The 18,402-nt window shown below is 38.1% G+C and overlaps 1 protein-coding gene across 2 annotated transcripts in view; it reads right to left on the minus strand.

Annotated features, from left to right (window-relative positions):
• Window positions 1-810: 810 nt before the first annotated feature.
• The window catches only part of SMU1 (SMU1, DNA replication regulator and spliceosomal factor), a 32,681-nt gene continuing 15,089 nt past the window's right edge, over window positions 811-18,402 (minus strand). For both annotated transcript variants that reach the window (XM_027859041.1, XM_027859042.1), the window contains exons 7-12: window positions 13,854-13,970; window positions 13,304-13,431; window positions 11,912-12,038; window positions 7,603-7,770; window positions 6,197-6,349; window positions 811-2,706 (exon numbers count right to left, since the gene is read on the minus strand). In XM_027859041.1, the coding sequence (XP_027714842.1) occupies window positions 2,608-2,706; window positions 6,197-6,349; window positions 7,603-7,770; window positions 11,912-12,038; window positions 13,304-13,431; window positions 13,854-13,970 (792 nt within the window). In that variant the 3' untranslated portion in view covers window positions 811-2,607. The remainder of the gene's footprint in view (window positions 2,707-6,196; window positions 6,350-7,602; window positions 7,771-11,911; window positions 12,039-13,303; window positions 13,432-13,853; window positions 13,971-18,402) is intronic.

The following is an 18,402-nucleotide window of genomic DNA, read 5'->3' on the forward strand; positions in this document are numbered from 1 at the left end:
GCGGTGCCTCCAATACGGCAGTCCAAGTCTCAGAGTTTTCATCAGCTGTCCCTCCTGCCTGGCATGCTCTCCCTCTTCATCTCTGCCTCTTGGGTTCCACGGCTTCCTAAAGTCTCAGCTAAAAATCCACCTCTCAGGGGCAGCTTGGTGGCCCAGTGGATAGAGCACTAGCCCTGGATTCAGGAGGACCTGAGTTCAAATCCAGCCTTAGACACATAACACTCACTAGCTGTGTGACTCTGGGCAAGTCACTTAACCCCCAATTGCCTCACCCCCCCAAAAAAAACAAAACCTTCTCTGAATGAGTGAATCTTAGTCTCGTTGGATTTGGCTTAAGGACAGAATAACATACACACTCAATTGGGTATGGAAATCTATCTTACCCTACAGGAAAACAGGAGGGGAAGGGGACAAAAGAGCAGGATGATAGAGGGGAGGGCAGACTGGGGAAGGGGGTAATCAGAAGCAAACACTTCTAAGGAGGGACAGGGTCAAAAGAGAGAATAAATGAGGGGTGCAATAGGATGAAGGGAAATTATACTCAGTTTCTCACAACATGACTACTACGGAAGTGTTTTGCATGACTACACATGTATAAGCTGTGTCGAGTTGCTTGCCTTCTCAATTAGGGTCTGAGAAGATTTGTCTAGATTTTGACATCTGGCATCAATGGAACAGGCTACAGGCTACCCTTTGCTCTCACTTCACATCTAGCTTTCTTTTAAGATCATCTGATGACATCCTTTATGTGGCTTCTAACGCATAATTTCTTTTTGGCGATGTTACGGCTTACTCACACACATTTTTGCCTTTTCAGTGACTCGGGACTTTTATTTTTCAAAGCTATCCCAGGACCCATGGTCATACAATACAAAGATGTCCACTAGGAACCAAATAAGGCTTGCTGTCAAGGCTAAAAAAATTGGCAGGGATTAATGCAACAGCTTCATTGGGGGATTGGAAGTTGCATTTCTTGGAAGTGAAACTTCATAAAGTATTGGGTCACAGGTGGGAAGATCCAGCAGAAGCACAAGTAGAGAGCCCTCAGACTCTCTGACCTCTACTTGTACTCGATATAGGACTCTTTTAAACTAGAGAAGTTGAGGGGGAAAAAAAAAGAGTTCCTTTAAGTTAGGACATAATTCTAGCCATGAATGAACAAAATCTGGAAGCCAGTAGCAAAACTGTTGTGCTGGGGCCCGCTTTTCCTTGTTCAGAATTGTGGAATCTTTCATAACTGTTTTAGAGTAGAGGTGTCAAACACAAAGCCCTGGGGCTGTATGTGGCCCAGAGTGCAGCCCGAACCAGATTAAAATGTAATGGGAAAATATTTAACAAAATAAATAAAAATAAAATAAAACAAAGATGTTAGTATGTGGTTTTCTTAGACAACATGAGGCCTGTGGGGATCTCCTGTACAGTTCAGTGGCCCCCATTTCCATCCAAGTTTGACACCAATGTTTCAGAGCATCTCTTCTCTGGACTCCCGTTTCTGGGCCACTCCCTCCACATTTGTTGGCTTTGTTTTCTGTCTCTATAGGCCTGAGATGATGGCTCCAGTGTTGATTTTGTCAGTGAGTGCTGGTTTATAATTTATAGTAAGCCACAAAAAGGAATAATGAATAGTGATAGGGAGAAGGGAATATAAAAGGATCTGTGAAATACAAAGGAGTCATAAAACATTCCTTTACCTCTCAATGCTCTAGGTAACTTTTTAAGATTGCTGACGTAGAGATGGTGCTGATATATACTAGCTGAAGGAGTTTCCTGAATGGTGGTTCCCCATACCAATGAAATCACAGTCCCTATCCCCTAAGATTCTATCAACAAAATCTGTGTCACCATAGGTTGTGGTACAGCATACATGACATTTTGGAACTAGAGTCAGGAAGATGTGGGTTCTAATCCTGCTTCTGATACTCACTGGTTGTATTACCAGGGACAAGTCACTAAAGCTTTGTAAGACTGTTTTCTCATGTGTGGGGACAATGCATATATGACATTTCACAAACTTTAATGTCTTTAAAAAAGGTCAGCAATTATTCTCTGATGCCACTGGAAACGTCACAGAAACCTACAGATACTTCTCTAAGTCTAAAGGATGCATTTATCAGAACAATCAGTAAAATCATTTTCTGGGAAATGTTCACATTAAAAGTGTCCCTATGCAGGTGGTAAAATTTATTCTATCAAAGCATTTCAAACAAACAAAATGAAACTGAAAATGCTTAATTAACAGTGATGGAAAACTGGAGCTCACTCATTATTTACGTTTCACTTTGGAAAGTACTTGTTAACTAGCATTACAAATAATCAAAAGGAGTGGAACCTGTTATAGAAATGACATTGTTTCACTCTTCAGGTACAGGATTACTGAAAACATACTATCCACTAAGTACCTGCTTCTTTAGAAGCAGATCAGCTAATATTTTAAAAAATATACAAAAAGGGTAACTTCTACTTAAATGAGAAATTTAGCAAAAATTACTCTCGGAGCACATTTAGGCAATTTTTCCCCCTTAAAAAATAAAGACAACTAAAAAGTAACACATAAACGTCTCCACTGAAGTTGCATACGTTCAGGCTGGTAGAAATGAAGTCATGAAATTAGGGTTTCCAGAGCTTTAAGAGCCCATCTTCACTGTAGGTAGCAATCAGATTCTGATGGGGATGGTGAGCGATGCCAATTACATCCTTTTCATGAACCTACAACAAAACAAAATCCAAATGTTAGGGCTAGTTAATTTTCCTGAAGAATAAGAGGTCCTTATTGTTGCCTCACCTACTTTTCTCTAGACGGGGGTTCAATGTAGTCAGTCATTATTCCTTCACATTCCTAGGGGGCATTATTCTTACTCTAGCCCCCAGGGAGAGACTGATGCCCAAAATATATAATTTTACAAAACACAAATGAATTAATGTTCCTCACATAACACCCTGAAGTTAGGATAGTATCAGATGGCATGAAAAGGGAAAAGACACTTAAGTGAAACTATTTAACATGCATTCAGAAGCTCTTGTGTCCCAACCTGGAATAATACCAGGACTCAACCTTACCCTAGAAGTCTTCTTTGTTTTTTATTTTGTTTGTAATTTAAAGACTAGACCTGTGGTTTCGTTGGCATAAGGTCTCCTTGTCCAGTGCAGCCCAGGACCTGGTCTCTAAGATCAAAAGGCTTAGAGAGTTGCCTGGGGCACTGCCTCTTAAGTTCTTGTTACTGCAAGAAAGGGAGATTTCAATTTCAAAGGATTACTGAGCTAAATCATTTAAGTGTGTTCTTTTCTCTTTCATGAGATACCCCCAAAGGTGTAAGGTGAACCTGCTTTTCCTTCACCCTGTGGGATAGAAACAGTTAGTATACAGTCTCTGGAACAGTGTTACATATGAGGACTCTCCCCCAGATACCAGAACTTTTAAGGCAGTTCAAGAACAACAGGAGTTTATCTTCCAGGCTGTGGATTTGGAACATAGGCAGAGTAGGGTGGGGCAGGCTTAGTTTTCTGTCTAAGAGCGAGAGGCAGGATAGTAAAGAAGAAAGAACACTGGGTTTGGAGCCAAAAGGACGTTGGTACAAATCCCACTTTTGTGTCTATGTTGTCTTGGGAAAATCACTTAAACTCTCCGGGTCTGTTTCCTCATCTGTAAAATGAGGAGGTCAGACTAGAAGGCTCCTAGGGTCCCTTCCAGTTTTATAATCCAGGATTTGATGATTCATCATGGAAGTTAACTCAGGATGGAAAGAGCCTCCTTGTAGTTGTGTCTACCTGAAGGGGCCATCTTCAACATAGCAAAGGGCTAAGCCTGTACCCCGGGAGAGATGGGGGTGGGGAAAGTTATGATGGGAACTGTTTGCAGTGTGGCATAATGGAAAGGGCCTGGGATTAAATTTTTTTTTTTTTTTTTTAAAGAAAAAGGAAATGCTAGACTTGCAGTCAAAAGACTTGGGTTTTTGTCCCAGCTCTGCTGCTTAACTAGCTGTGGGATCTTGGGCAAGTTATCTCTTTGAGATTCAGGTTCTTCAACTTTTAAATGGAAATAATAATATTTGTGCCACCTACCTTACAGGGTTTGTTGTGGAAGTCAAATGAGATAGCATGTATGAATACTTTGCAGTTATTAAGTGTTGTAAGTGAGTTATTACTAACGTGGGTTAGGAAGAATGTCTACGGTCATTCTGCACTCCTTGGTGGAGTTTCATCAGTTCACGACAACATTTGTTTCAGGGCTGATGCTGTTCTAATACAGGAAAGGGATGACTTATAATTCACACCAGACTAGTGTTTGGAATTTATAAAATCACCATCTTACATCTTCTATGTACAGAACACTTTGCAGTTAACAAAATGCTTTGCCACACACAAATCTTATTTAGTCTCAGAGATCTGTGATGTAGGTGGGGCAGACACTCCCACCTTACAGCCCTAGGTCCCCTGGACCCTAGGCTGCTGCTCTTTCCTTTAAGCCACATATACCAACAGTACATGAACAATGTGTTGACAGGAAATGTGTACAAAGTAAGTCTTTTTGAAGAAAGTTCAAAAGTTTAAAGGTCTTAAAATATAAAAATTCTGGCAACTCCAAGTGCAGACACCCTTTCTTCCGCAATATTTGTGAAAGATAAATGAATTAGTTTTTTCCCCCAGTTTTGTCACTGCTCTTCAGACTGTGCTTGAGGTATGACTGAACGGAGGTATCATTAAAACAGTGAACCTACATATAATTCCTTTATATAAGCACAGTGAACCTACATTTATAAGCTTCTGGAGCTAGAGGATCTTCTATGTTCCAGATATTTCTTACACCTCTGCCAAAAACTTATTGAGGTTAATTTAACCAGTATCCACTTAAGAATAATTCCAGAAAAGATAAGCTAATTTAAATTCTATACAAAAGCACAGACCTTTAGACTGGGGAGGGATCTCAGGGGCATCTAGTCTAACCCCCTCATTTTACAAAGCAGAAAGGTAAAATGAGGGGTCTAAGACGGAGCTGAGACAAGAACCCAGGAGCTCGATCCATTCTCTATCCCGCCTTTACATTTAAGGTGCTTTGTAATGACTTCTGAAAAATCAGCACTCATTATTAGACACATCTATCTGATGCAGTGATATGATACATTGGAGTTTGATGATTCCTCTTATAAAAGTAATTCTAGAATGTCATTTATATACTCATCAGAGTGTGAAGGCAATGTGGTCATGACACATCATCCCATCAACTGCTACACTTAATTTGGCTCAGCTGGTAACGTTTTCCTCTTTCATTACTACATGTTTATTTGTTTCTCCTGATTCTGTGCATTTGGTCAGAAAGAGTGAAGTACTTCAACTGATTGGTTTTTTTTTTTTAACCTTTTTGGTATCATGGACCCCTTCGATAATCTAGGAAAGTCTAGTGATGTCTTCTCATAATAATGCTTTTAAATGCATGAAATACACAGGAATACAAAGGAAAGAAAATCAATTACACTGAAATATCTATCAAAATACATTTAAAAAAAAGTTCATGGACCCCAAGTTAAGAATCTCTGTGACAGAGGGATACTGTTTTGGCCAAGTATATAAGAAAATATATGTTCTTTTATAAGTCCAAATATCTATACTCAAAAACTAACAATTCATTTTGATTTAAAACATCAGAAATTTTTTGTCTTTCATAAAAAGTTTTATTGATTTTTTTTACATTGTTATTATCTCACAATATCCCCAAAGAACTAAGCAAAATAAACTGAACAATGACCATATTTAGACCTTTCTCGAAGAACATATCTATTATTTTTTGTTTTAAGGTTTCATGATGACTTTTGACCCAACCCATTAAAGGGCTGACCTGTTTTTTCCAGACAATCTATAAGGTTCCTTCCGCCTGTGGCACTGGAAGTTTTTGTCCTGCAGTTGTTTCCCTGTTATATTTTTGAAAGTGACACGGCCCTACAGCATTAGCAGTTAAGCCGGTTTACTGATTCTCTATTAAGCTGTATATTTATGATAAAAAATATATTTAAGGAGGTAATGTTGAGGTTATTTGAAGCTGTCTGGTCCTATTATCCAGGTGTTCAACACCATCATAACTCTTTGACTCATTACTATAATGAAAGCAGTCTACTTAAGGACAAACCTAAAAATTTCAGAGCTACGGATGGACAGGGGAGTTGGTGTAACTCCCTGAGGCGGCCAGAGAAGCCGTAATACTCACTGTCAAAGTTCGTTCCAGTTTGCCAGTCACTGTGCTGAAACAGTAGAGCACAAAGTCCTCACCCACACAGTAGATCCATTCACCCCGTGGTGAGAGGGCACAGCAGACAAAGTCACCACCTTCTCTCTTACCAGAACTGAAACTCCTAACAATCTACAATCAATGAAAAAGCCTCTGTTAAGTGCCTACTATAGGTTCGTGCCAGGCACTATGCCACTAAAATGAATATACCCAGCAGCCCTCCAACAAACAAAACTCTCTCTGGATTAGCAAGTTTGTGACATGAACATGTTATTTTGCACTTACATAGTACTTTTATTTGTAATGAGATGAAAAATCCTTCATCATCTCTCTGAATTGGTAGGCTGAATTAGCCCAACCTACTTTAAAGAATATAATTCAAAGGCACAGACATAGGGAGCTTAGAATAAACTAAACATTGTCAATGGTAGATCCAAATTTAAAATTCACAGTTTGTGAGTAAATCCTATGATTTAGTCTACTAATCCCTATTACTTCTGTAAATCACCATATTTACTAGAACTTTTAAAATCAATAAACCACTGTACCAAAGTCTAATTTTATTTAAAAATCTTAATTTATTTAAACATTTTATTACTAAGGGAGATGCCCATTTAAATATTTAATTATTTAATATTAGGGGAGAGATAGCCTAATGTAGTGGCTAGAGAATTGGCCTCTGAAAACAGGAAGTCAGGACACCCATTCCGTCACTTAATCTCTCAGTTCCCAGGCAACTCTCTAAGGCCATAAGTTGTAGAGAAGATGCTAATCACAATGATAGAGGAAATTTCTATACAGCGAGCTACAAGAATCAATCACCATAGGAACAATTAACTGAAAGAAATGTGTTATTATTGCCTTACTAGCTTATGTTACTTTAGGTCAAGAGCTTTACTCAGTGGAAAATTTCTCTTTAAGTTTTCACAAAGTAACTTTTCTATCAACACCAAAATTGAACAGAGAACTGTGTGACAAAAACTGCCAGCTGACACTAAAGAGAGGAGATAGCAAATCAGGTTGGGGGACTACTTTATGATGAGTGTTTAATAAGTTACAGATTCTAGTATTTAGATTAAATGAATAATTTACTAGGTGCAAGGAAATTCGGTAGACTATGTAACAATACAGGAAGGCACACAGCATGGCAGGACAGAGAAACATAAAGGTTACGGGGAACTTTTAACGAAATGCTTCATAAACCTAAGGAATTTAAATGATTTTATGTAAAGCCCATCTAGTTTATATACATTATGGGAAAACATTACAAAAGAAAGGATAAAATGACAGCAATTTTTTTTAACTAAGCTTGGATGAAAGGACGATCCTATAATTCACTGCTCTGTATGTACTGGAAGGAGCCAGTGCATTTTCTGATCACCCACCTGGCCTTGCATGTTCATAATGACCACTGTATTTGATCTGTTACACACAACAAAGTGCTCAGGATTTTTAGGAAGAAGGACAACACTGTTGACTGTGATGTCTGTCCCTGCAGTGCTGCCAAGAGATTTGAAAGTATTTGAACATTCTGTGGTCTTCATATTCCAAATCTATCAAAACAAGAAACACAGGAAAGTTTTAAACATATCCATGTCTTCTACTGTAGGACTAAAAGGGTTTTTAAAAGGACAACTAAGGCAACACAAACCAAAAAATGAAAAGCTTTTTATGCTAGTTTGATATATTCCACACCTTATATATTGGCAATTGTTCAGTAGGTATTTATTATTATCATCATGACTATTTCTACCTCTTGCTTTGTTTAGTGGTTACGACTGACATACAGAGGGGTACAAGGAGACAGTATTTTCCTCAGTCCTCAGTCACTGAGGCAGAAATGATGACAGCTCACCTAAAATCACTCTTGTATGAATTCTACCAAAAGCACATTAAAGGGTAGTCCTCTCCATCTTAATTCTTTTCATCTCCCTTCAATGCTGTGTTATGAATCAAACAAGAGATGTATCCATAACAGAATATGCAGAGTTGATGCAGAAGCCCAGAGAGTTGGGAGGTTAAGAATTATATATTCCAAGACCGGTATTTTACAGATTGGGAAACTGAAATGCTGAGTGGCAAGATGATTTGCCAAGGTCACAAAAATTAGCCTAAAGGGCAGAGTTGGGAGTTGAATCTAAGTCCTTTGATTCCAAATCAAGTGCTCTTGCCACTCTACCATGGCCAGTAGACCCTGGCTCTGACAAGTAGGCCCTGACAGTCAGGCTTCTGTAGATTCACTGGTCACAAGAGGCCCATCTCTATACATTTGTTCTTGAAAAGTCCTACATCAAAGGCTCTGGGAAGGAAGAGGACCTTGCTGTGTCACTGAGGACCAAGGCTGAGCTTCGAGTTACTCGCCCTTATTTTCTAGGTCCAGTCAGGACCAGTGACTTACAAGTGAATGACCCTGTGGCGTTCAGCCATACATCAGCAGCTGTATTTAGTTAACAGGTTAATCCCATGTCTATCCTGGGACATAAACAACAAAGTAACATTTCACTCCTCCTCCACCCTCACCCCGCCATTTCTGAATTTCCATTATCCTGAACCACTGCCCCATGTCAGGAATTAGGATATTAACAATTGGAAGGGACCACAGAAGCCATTTAGATCAACACAAAACTGAAAAAGAATCTCCTTTACAATCAAATAAATGCCCATCATACCCTGATTAAATACGTCTGCGGGGAAATCAAGTCTGTCTGAGGGCAGCTCATTCCAACAGGACAAATAATCTAGTTGTTCCTCAGTTTTTTCTTACAGAACAAATCCAGTTTTTCTCCCAATTTCTGACGCTGCTTCAAACACCTGAAGACAACTACCACGTTTCCCCTAAATCTTCTCCTCCTCAGGTCAAATGTCCCTAGCTATTTCAGCCAACCTTCCTGAGGCAAGAGCTCGGGTGTCTTTCCCATCCTGATTGCCCTCTGGATTTTTCCCAACTTGTCGGTGTCCTTCCTAAAATTCGGTGCTTAAAGCTAAGCACAGCGTTCAAGACATAGTCTGAAGGCAGAGGAAAATGGGTCAGTAACACCCCCATGTGGACAAGCTTCCTCCCTCACCGCAGGGGAGTGACATTTTTTCCTGTTGCCTCCTCTGAGATGCTCATCTCCCTCCTGCTTTTCCCCAAGCTCAAACCACTTCTGACTCTGCCTTTTTGAATTCCTGCTCAAAACAGGCTTCCCTACAATTGCTCCTTTTCTAGCACTAAGTGAAATGAAAGCTGGTTATCATCCAGGCTACAACTTCCTTGGCAATCCTCTCCAATGGAAGCTGCTGCTACAATTACTCTACCGCCCTTTCAAGATGAGATAGAAGAATGACCATGTCTCCCTATTACTACTTTCAGATCAGGACTGTTGACTTCGATATTCATCGTAACTCCAGGGATTCCTACCTCTGTCACCCAGACATGGTCATGTTGTAGATCATACTATTACCTGAGACAGCTATACTTGAGACCTCAAAGGTCAAAATTATCTTTCCAACCACAACTTCCTTCCCTTTTGACCTTTTAAAAATTCCCTCAATCCTCCTGAATCTGCTCCATCCCCCCAAATTAGTCATTTCAATTATGTACTCCACACTACCTTATAATTCCTTGCCCACTGACCAGTTTCTGCGCAGCTAATTTGCAGCATTGGTGTCCATTACCATCTGCATCCAGAATGCTTAGCACTCGTGAAGAAAATCACTGATTTTGTCTCTTATAGATTTACATTTTGTAACTTGAACTGGCACTTTGTGGTTGTACGGAAAACATTTTCCCCATCATTTATCAATTTTAAAAAATCACTGTTTCCCACAGCACCTATTCCAAACACCTCTCCTTTCTCAAGTCCTTATCCCCTTTTCCCCTTTTCCTTTGCAAAGATAAAAAGAATGAATATATATGATAATCACTGTTTCATGCTGACATTTTGTAGGCTGAAGATAAGGTGGTTTTGGCTGATAGGCAACACCTTGGGAATTAATATTTAGTACATTGCAGGGTACTACGAAATGATGCATAAAAGTCTTGTATAAGTAACAGCATTAGCCATCTGGTTCAAATTATGGAATAGAGTTCTTGTGACTACCTATCACAGCATAAACAAATACATGTACCTAAGAGTCTTGATGTCTGATCTTACCCGCAAAAGGACGCTGATTAGCCATCAGAAGTACTTTGTGCAACGATATAACAACTGAAATATTTTACACATTATAATTTATCTAGGGATATCTGGGTCTGTGTATGAATGAATGAATATAGCAAATAGCTACTGATCATGTTCTATTTAACTACTTATGCCTTAAAAAAAAAGTGGAGCAAACTTCATTATTGATCTTAAACTATTTCTTCCTTAGTCCCTTTTCCTCACATTGCTTTTCTGTAGTACATTTATTGCTTGTTTCCCAATCTGACTGCACTTTCTTGAAAGGCATGGCTCATATACCATGTATTTTAAAAACATTCTCCATAGTTGTTAGCATCTTGCCCCACATACGGCATATATTTGCCGAATTCTGAAGCTTCTCTACAACACCCCTGATGAATGGACACTGAACCTGTGCTCAAATATCTTCAGTAATGGGGAACCCAGTTACCTAACATGACATGGACTGGCATGCCGATTCCAACTCTGGATGGCCCTAATTTTTACGAAGTTCTTTCTGAGCTGAAATCTTTCTTCTAACCACAGCTCCTAATTCTACCCTCTGAGGCTAAATGGAGCAAACTTAATCCCTGTTCTATATCATAACCCTTCAAACATGCAAATTCAAAGACAATGATCAAAGACAAAAGTCTTCTTTTGTCCAAGCCAAACACCTTTAGTTTCTTCAATTAAGCCTTATGAGAGAGTTGTGAGTACTTCTGAACTACCTTTTCAATTCAACAAGTGTTTCTTAATTTCATACTATATGCCAGGCACTGAGCATAGGGAAACAAAAGCAAAAAATGAGACAGCCACAGCCATCAAGGAGGGTTATTTACTTTTCATTCACAATAATGTTTAAAAGGATGATTGAGATTTCTAGCCCCCACCTACCACTAGAAGACGGGAGTTAATTGTCCATGCAATATCTCAGTTGTCAAAATTTAAATACGACAACAGTTACAACAGGACTACTTTAATTTCTTTCTGAACATATTCTGCATTATTTTTTGTACTTAATTTTCTGTGTACATGCTACTTCACTCCAATAGAATGTAAACTCCCTGAGGGCAAGAGTTCTTCCATTATTTTCTTTTTATCCTCAGGGCTTAGCACAGGGCCTGGTACATCACAGGTGCTTAATAAATGCTTGCTAGAATTTATATAATAACAAAATTGTAAAAATGAACAACTTTGAAAGACTTAATAACTCTTAACCAATCATAAAACAAGCTACCCACCTCCGGTGAGAGAAATGATGGACTCAGGATACAGACTGAGATGAACTTTTTGGACATTGCCAATGTAAGAATGTGCTTTCCTTCACTATGAATTTGTTAAAATAGTTTTGTTTTCTTTCCTTTTCAATGGAGGGGTGGGATGGAGAGAAAATAGATTTCCATTAATTAAAAAAAGAAAGGAAAAAGAATATGCTGAATTGAAATGGATTCATTTCATGTGAACAGGTAGCTCTCACTACTGATAAGGCTTCAGAGATTGAAGATGAAACAGATATCCCAAAATAAATTATTTCAATGACAAACTACTTAACCTTCACAGTGCCATCAGATGATGCACTGATTATATAATGTCCATCTTGAGTAAAAGTAGCTTCATTAACAAATGAAGAATGACCACGGAATTCCTTCAAGGTTTTCCCAGATTTTAAGCCGTGAATTCTGTCATGGAATAAAAAAAATAAATCAACGCAACAACAATAATGGCTGACATTTCTGTCATGCTTTAAGTTTCATAAAGTGCTATACATATATATCTCACTTGATCCCCACAACTTTGGGAGGTAGGTATTGTTGGCATTATACCCATTTTACAGATGAGGAAACAGAGGTCAATGAGGCTAAGTGACTTGCACATCATCACACAGATGGTTAAGTGTCAGAGACAGATTTGTATTTCGACCCAGCCTTCTCTGTACTACATTACCAGATCTTTGTACTAGGAATTATAATGCATGCAATGTCAAGAAGGAAAAATCATTTAAAATTAGGAAACATAAATAGCCTTTTCTTTTTTTTTGGTGAGGCAGTTGGGGTTAAGTGACTTGCCCAGGGTCACACAGCTTGTAAGTGTCAAATGGTTGAGGTTGGATTTGAACTCAGGTCCTCCTGACTCCAAGGCTGGAGCTCTACCCACTGTACTACCTAGCTGCTTTCTTAAAAGAGACATTCTAAATCCAGAGTTGAATAGTGTTGAAATCACTTACAAAGAAGAAATACTTTTGAAATCACATTACTTTAAGTTATAATACTGGGGATGATTTAGTGCCCTATAACTACTTTGAAAGATACTTAAATACTTGGGATTATACCAAAAGTAAACCTTCTGTATCCTACCCTGTCATTTGATGATTATCTACAAACTTGTTTATTAGAACTGTGTGACCTGAACCATTTCTTGGCTATATTTTCCTGATAAAAGACCCAACCTGACTGTAATAGTCTAAGTATGACTTTCCTGGAGACATAAAGGGTTACAACTGCCCCAGTCTCATCTTTGTATTATTTTAACAACTCATACTTATATGTCAAGTTAAAATTTGCAAAATATTTTTCTTTTTTAAAAAATATTTTAAAATATTCTATTTTTACTAATTGTATGTGAAAACAATTTTAAGAATTTTTTTCTTTTCCAAATTTTGAGTTCCAAATTCTCTCCCTTCCTCCCCCCATTGAGAAGTCAAGCAATTTGACATACCTTATACATATGCAGTCATGCAAAACTCCAAAATACTTTGCTTAAATGACCTTGAGAGGTAGGTGGTGAGAAGACTATCCCTACTTTACAAAAAAGGAAACAAACTCTAAGAAGTTTCTGTTATGACCTTTTTGCTATTTAAGTATCTCTGAGGAAGCTCTCGAGAATTCATCCACTACATGTTTCTTCTTATCACACTAAAAGATGGTATTTTTGCATCCAAATGTACCTGATTGTCTGATCAAAAGATGCACTAAGGATCTGACTGCTGTCCTTAGAGAAGCTTAGGCAGGTGACACCTTTACTGTGTGCCCTTTCAAATCTCCGTAAACACTGTCCACTCTGTATCTTCCACACCTAGAGAAATTAAAAACCGTTTATGTTTGTGAGAGCATTCCTTTTATCATACACAATCAACAAAGAAACAATTCCTGTTTGTGTATCTATTTTTAAAAATGTAAAAAAAACTAAATTCTGTGAAAATAGCATAGAAATTATTTGTTCAGCTGAACTAAATAAAATATAGCAATAGCTGAATCCTTTTAATTCAACACTGTTAAATAAAATTTAGAGCCCAAGTTAATTTGTTGGAGGGGTTCCCTCCTTTTGAATTCAACCCGGTCCCCAATAGCCTACCTGTCAAAAAATCCAAGCAACAAAGTATCAGCTGCAGGCTGTTCCCTTGAAATCATAAATAAATAGCTATACAGTTTCCTAGTCTTATTGCAATGGAATATGGAAGATTTTTGCGAGAAGGAGCTCATATAATTAACTCATACCTTTATTTTCCCATCCTGGGCCCCCGTTGCTAACATTTCTGTATCTCTGCTGAAACACATACATAGTACAGCATCATCCATCATCATAAAATTGTCTTGTGCCTGGTACTTGAGATCCTAAAGAAAATGATATTAAACTGTTACTAAGACAACCTCTAAATGAAGGCAGCTATAATTGGACTTTAGCAAAGACCATTTATTTCATACTGCAAATTCCTTAAAATCAGGAATAATTAATTTTTTCACATTCTATAAAACTCCACACCACTAAGTTCTGTGCCATGCACATAGATGATGCTTAATACACATATGATTTTGATTTATTTAAATAGTTAAAGATTCATGAAAATAATGCCAAGGTTGTGTGCTTAGTGATGTGTGTGTGTGTGTGTGTGTGTGTGCTCACGTGTGTGCGTGTGTATAATCAATTGATACATTTGGATTTGCATGCTTAGCATTCTAGGAACTGTTATTACTTCCTAAGTACCATGTCTGAAATTAGGGTAAACTGTCATCAGGTAGGAAGTAGTGCCTTGCCTAATGGCATCATGGTCCAGACAAGTCAGTTTCTCGTATTTGTGTCTAAGGAACAGAGAACACCCTTTCTAACTCAATTATGCTTTTTCTATAAAAAAAAAAACTAGAAAAGCAACTCACTATAAATACTTCAGAACACTGCATTTAAATAGACTACACAATTCAGAATGAGATAAACATGAGCTAGGTGCTGGGGATAAAAGTACAAAAAATAAAACAATCTATACTTGGAAAAAGCTCACATTCTAACTGGGAAAACAACAAGCACATATACAAATACATGTAGCATAAATATAAAGTGAATAAATACAAATATACCAAGTAGTTAAGTACAAAGTAGTTTTGGATGAAGGGCACTAGCATTTGGGGGGATCAGGAAAGACTTTATGCGGAAAATGGTGCCTGAGCTGCAACCCAAAGGAAGAGAGTGACTCCACAAGATGGACATAGAGAGTGAGTACATTTAAGGCAAGTGAAATGGTCAGGGTAAAGACATAGAGACTACAGATGGGTATAAGGAACAGAAAAAAGACCAGTTTGGCTAGACTGTAGAGTATGAGGGGTAACGCTCAATGAAGCTGGAAAGAGAGGCTGGAAGCCAGATTATGTAGGACTTTAAAACCCCTTTAAGAGAGGGGTTTATATTTTATCCTAGAGGCAACAGGAAGCCACTGAAGTTTACTGAACAGGAAGGTCACGTGATCAAACCAAAAATTATTTTGGCAGCAGTGTGCAGGGCAGATTGGAATTGAGAGAGATGTGAGGCAGCATGATCAATTAGAAAGCTTTTTGCAATAATCTAAGTGAGATGTAATGAGGATTTGAACTAAGGTGGTAGCTACGTGAGTGGAGAGAAGGGGTCTGATGTAAGGGATGTTGGGAAGATTGAAATGGCAAGATCTGAAAACTGAATGGATATGTGGGGTGAGGGAGAGTGGGGAATTGAGGATAATGGGTGAGGTTACCGACCTGGGAGACTAGAAGAATGATGGTATCTTCAAGAGAAATAGGAAAATGGGGAAGAGGGGATGATTTAGAGAGAAAGTTAAGTGTAGTTTTAGACATGTTGAGCTTATCCAATTTGATATATCAAATAAGCAACTGGTGATGTGGGACTTAAATTCAAGGGAGAGAATGGGGCTGCATCTAAAGCTCTGGAAGTTATCTGCAGGCAGATGATAGTTAAACCCATGAAAGCTGATGAGGTTACTATAAGAGAGTCTAGAGGAAGAACAGGGCCTTTGAATTATTCAAATGGTTAAAGGTCATGCAAATAATTCCAAGGTTGTGTGCTTAGTGATATATGTAATCAATTTATACATTAGAAAATCCTGAGGAATATCCATTTAGGGGTGTGTAATATGAATGATGAGCCAGCAAAGGATTCTGAGAAGAAGGGAAAACTAGGAGAGCGGTATCATGAAAACCTAAAGGTATAAAATGCAGTAGGTAGGTTGAAAAGGTTAAGGACTGAGAAAGACCATCAGATTTGGCAATTACGAACATAGCAAACAACAGAGAGAGCAGTTTCAGTTGGGTGTGATATGTTAAGAAGCTGAGAAGTGATTGAGAGGAGAGGAAATACTGGTATTTCCAAATGGATGTTTGAAAGGAATCTTGAATTCAGGATGTCCAATTATCCAGCCTCCTCTCCAGCCTCCCTCCACTCCCTCCCCCTCCCCCCTACCTTTCCTCTTTATAACTTCCCTACTCCTGTTGAGGGCATCACTATCATTTCAGTCACTCAGATTTGCACCCAGATTGCAGTAATCTGACTCTAATCAGTTGCCGAGTCTTCTGGATTCTATTTGCACAGTATCTCTTGAATTCTGTCCCTTTCCTTCCACTCAAAACAGCCACTACTATAGTGCAGGACTATAACATCTCTCACCTGGACTACTGCAACAACTCCTAATTTTCTTGCCTCGTCTTCTACTTTTCCAATCCATCCTGCAAACAGTTGCCAAATTAATATTCCTAACAAATAGGTCCGGCGACATCACTACTCTGCTAAAAAGACTATAATGAACTCTATGAAAAACTCTAGCCTCTAGGATAAACTAAAAACTCCTCTGTTCATCACTTAAAACACTTTACAATCAGGCCCTAGTCTATTTTTCGAGGCTTAAAGTATATTATTCTCCTTCATACAGTTTTGCTCCGGCCAAAGTAGACTACTTGCTCTTTCTTGTACGTGATAGTGCATCTCCTATTTTGCCATGCCTAGAATGAACTCCCTCCTCATGTCTATCTTCTAGATTCTTTTAGCTTCCTTCAAGGCTCAATTATTTTTGCCTTTTTAAATTTATTTGTAATATCTGAGGTGTAATATATGTCAATTTTTTTTAAAGTTTCATGAGTACTGAGAAATACAAATTTTTTAGTAGTTTCATTTAGAAGCCATAAATCTTTCAGCTCTAGTTTATCCAGCAATTTGTTCAGTTTCATTTTGCTCATCTTTCTGTTACATTTATCCAAAGCTGGGAGAGACACTGAAATCTCCAACCACTATTGTGTTACTATGTCTTCTTGTAGTTTGGTTAATTTTTCCTTTATGAATTTAGATGTTAAGGCATTTGAAGCACATGTTTTATATTGTTATTGGTTGTTCCCTATGGTTCCTTTTAGCATAACAAAATTTCCTTGTTTATCCCTTTTTTTGTTTTGAATGCTTGTTTCTGATTTGCTGACAGCACGACTGCAATTCCTGCTTTTTTGGATTTACTTAATGCACAGTAAATTGGTTTTCCTACCCCTCATTTTAATTCTGTGTATGTGTTTGTTTTTAAAATGTGTTTCTGTTAAGCAACAGACTGTGAGGTTTTGTTTTCTTATGCAGTCTGTCACTCTTTTTCTCATTTTACTGGATTGTTTAGTCTGTTCCCATTTAAAGTTGTAAGTTAGGTTTTTATTTTCCTCCATTTATCTTTAATATTTTTTTTCCTCCAAATTGAGATTTTTTCCCTCTTCCTGTATAAACACAGTATTGTTTCAAGTTATTTCAGCTTAGTGTATTTTAAGGTAGCCCTACTCCCATGAGCTATCTTCCCTGTGTCTGCAAATCCCATCTCGTTAATTATCCTTTTCTTTAGTGTTAAAAATTCTGCTTAACTTATTATGAGTTTTTTTTAAATTCTTCCTCTCTTTCTCCTTTCTAACTGGTCAAGTAAAATCAACCTTCAACTTTTAAAATTTCCTTTTTCGGCTTCTTTTTCTGAAAAGGATTTCTTTCTCTTATTTTCTTCATTATTTATCTTCCTTGTCTATTCCAGCCTTTTGATTTATGGCCCTTATGGTTATTTTATCCTTCTTCCTTCTCTGTTTCCTCAGGAATTAAAGTTTCTATGACAGCTTTTTTGGGTTCCTCTTCTAAATAGTTTTTGTTTTCATCATATATCTTCACCCTCCCCACTCTAGTCCCCTTTTCCGCTGTGTCTCTCAGAAATAACCCATTCTTGCAGGTGACAGAGAAGATTTCACCTCAAGGAAGAAATTTTCCTATGTCCCTGGTTGTGTGATTCATTATTAACCTTTGTCCTTTCTATGGTTACTTTTTTCCCCATTTGCTTTGAAATTTCTTCCCAGGTCTATGTTCTCCTACTGTTCTGGGTATCAATTGCCCCCAGAAGCTCTGTGGTTCTTCTAATTACCAAAGCCCTGCAGATTCTATCCAGTGTAAACTCCTGATCTCCCTTTATATACTCTCTCTTCTCCCACGGCAGCATGCATCAGTACCTTAAGGCATCACTAAAATAAGATTTTCCTATTTCTCCTTCTCCTCCACCCCCCAAAATCCTTTCCTTTCCTCCCCTGCCCATTCTTTTGCATGCTCTCTTCTTCCCAAGAGACTAAAGAAGTTATTTTCCTTCATTGCTAGCTTCTGACTTAATTAAGGTACTTCACATATTCCCCTCTGTTTTCTTCCTTCCTTCTTCACCACTTTTATGCATTCTCCTATTCTGTAATTTAGTCCTTTAAAAAAAAAAAAGGTAACAATTCACCTGTAGGTGGG

The sequence above is a fragment of the Vombatus ursinus genome, unplaced genomic scaffold, assembly GCF_900497805.2.
Source record: "Vombatus ursinus unplaced genomic scaffold, bare-nosed wombat genome assembly UNPS02014158.1, whole genome shotgun sequence".
Taxonomy (NCBI): domain Eukaryota; kingdom Metazoa; phylum Chordata; class Mammalia; order Diprotodontia; family Vombatidae; genus Vombatus; species Vombatus ursinus.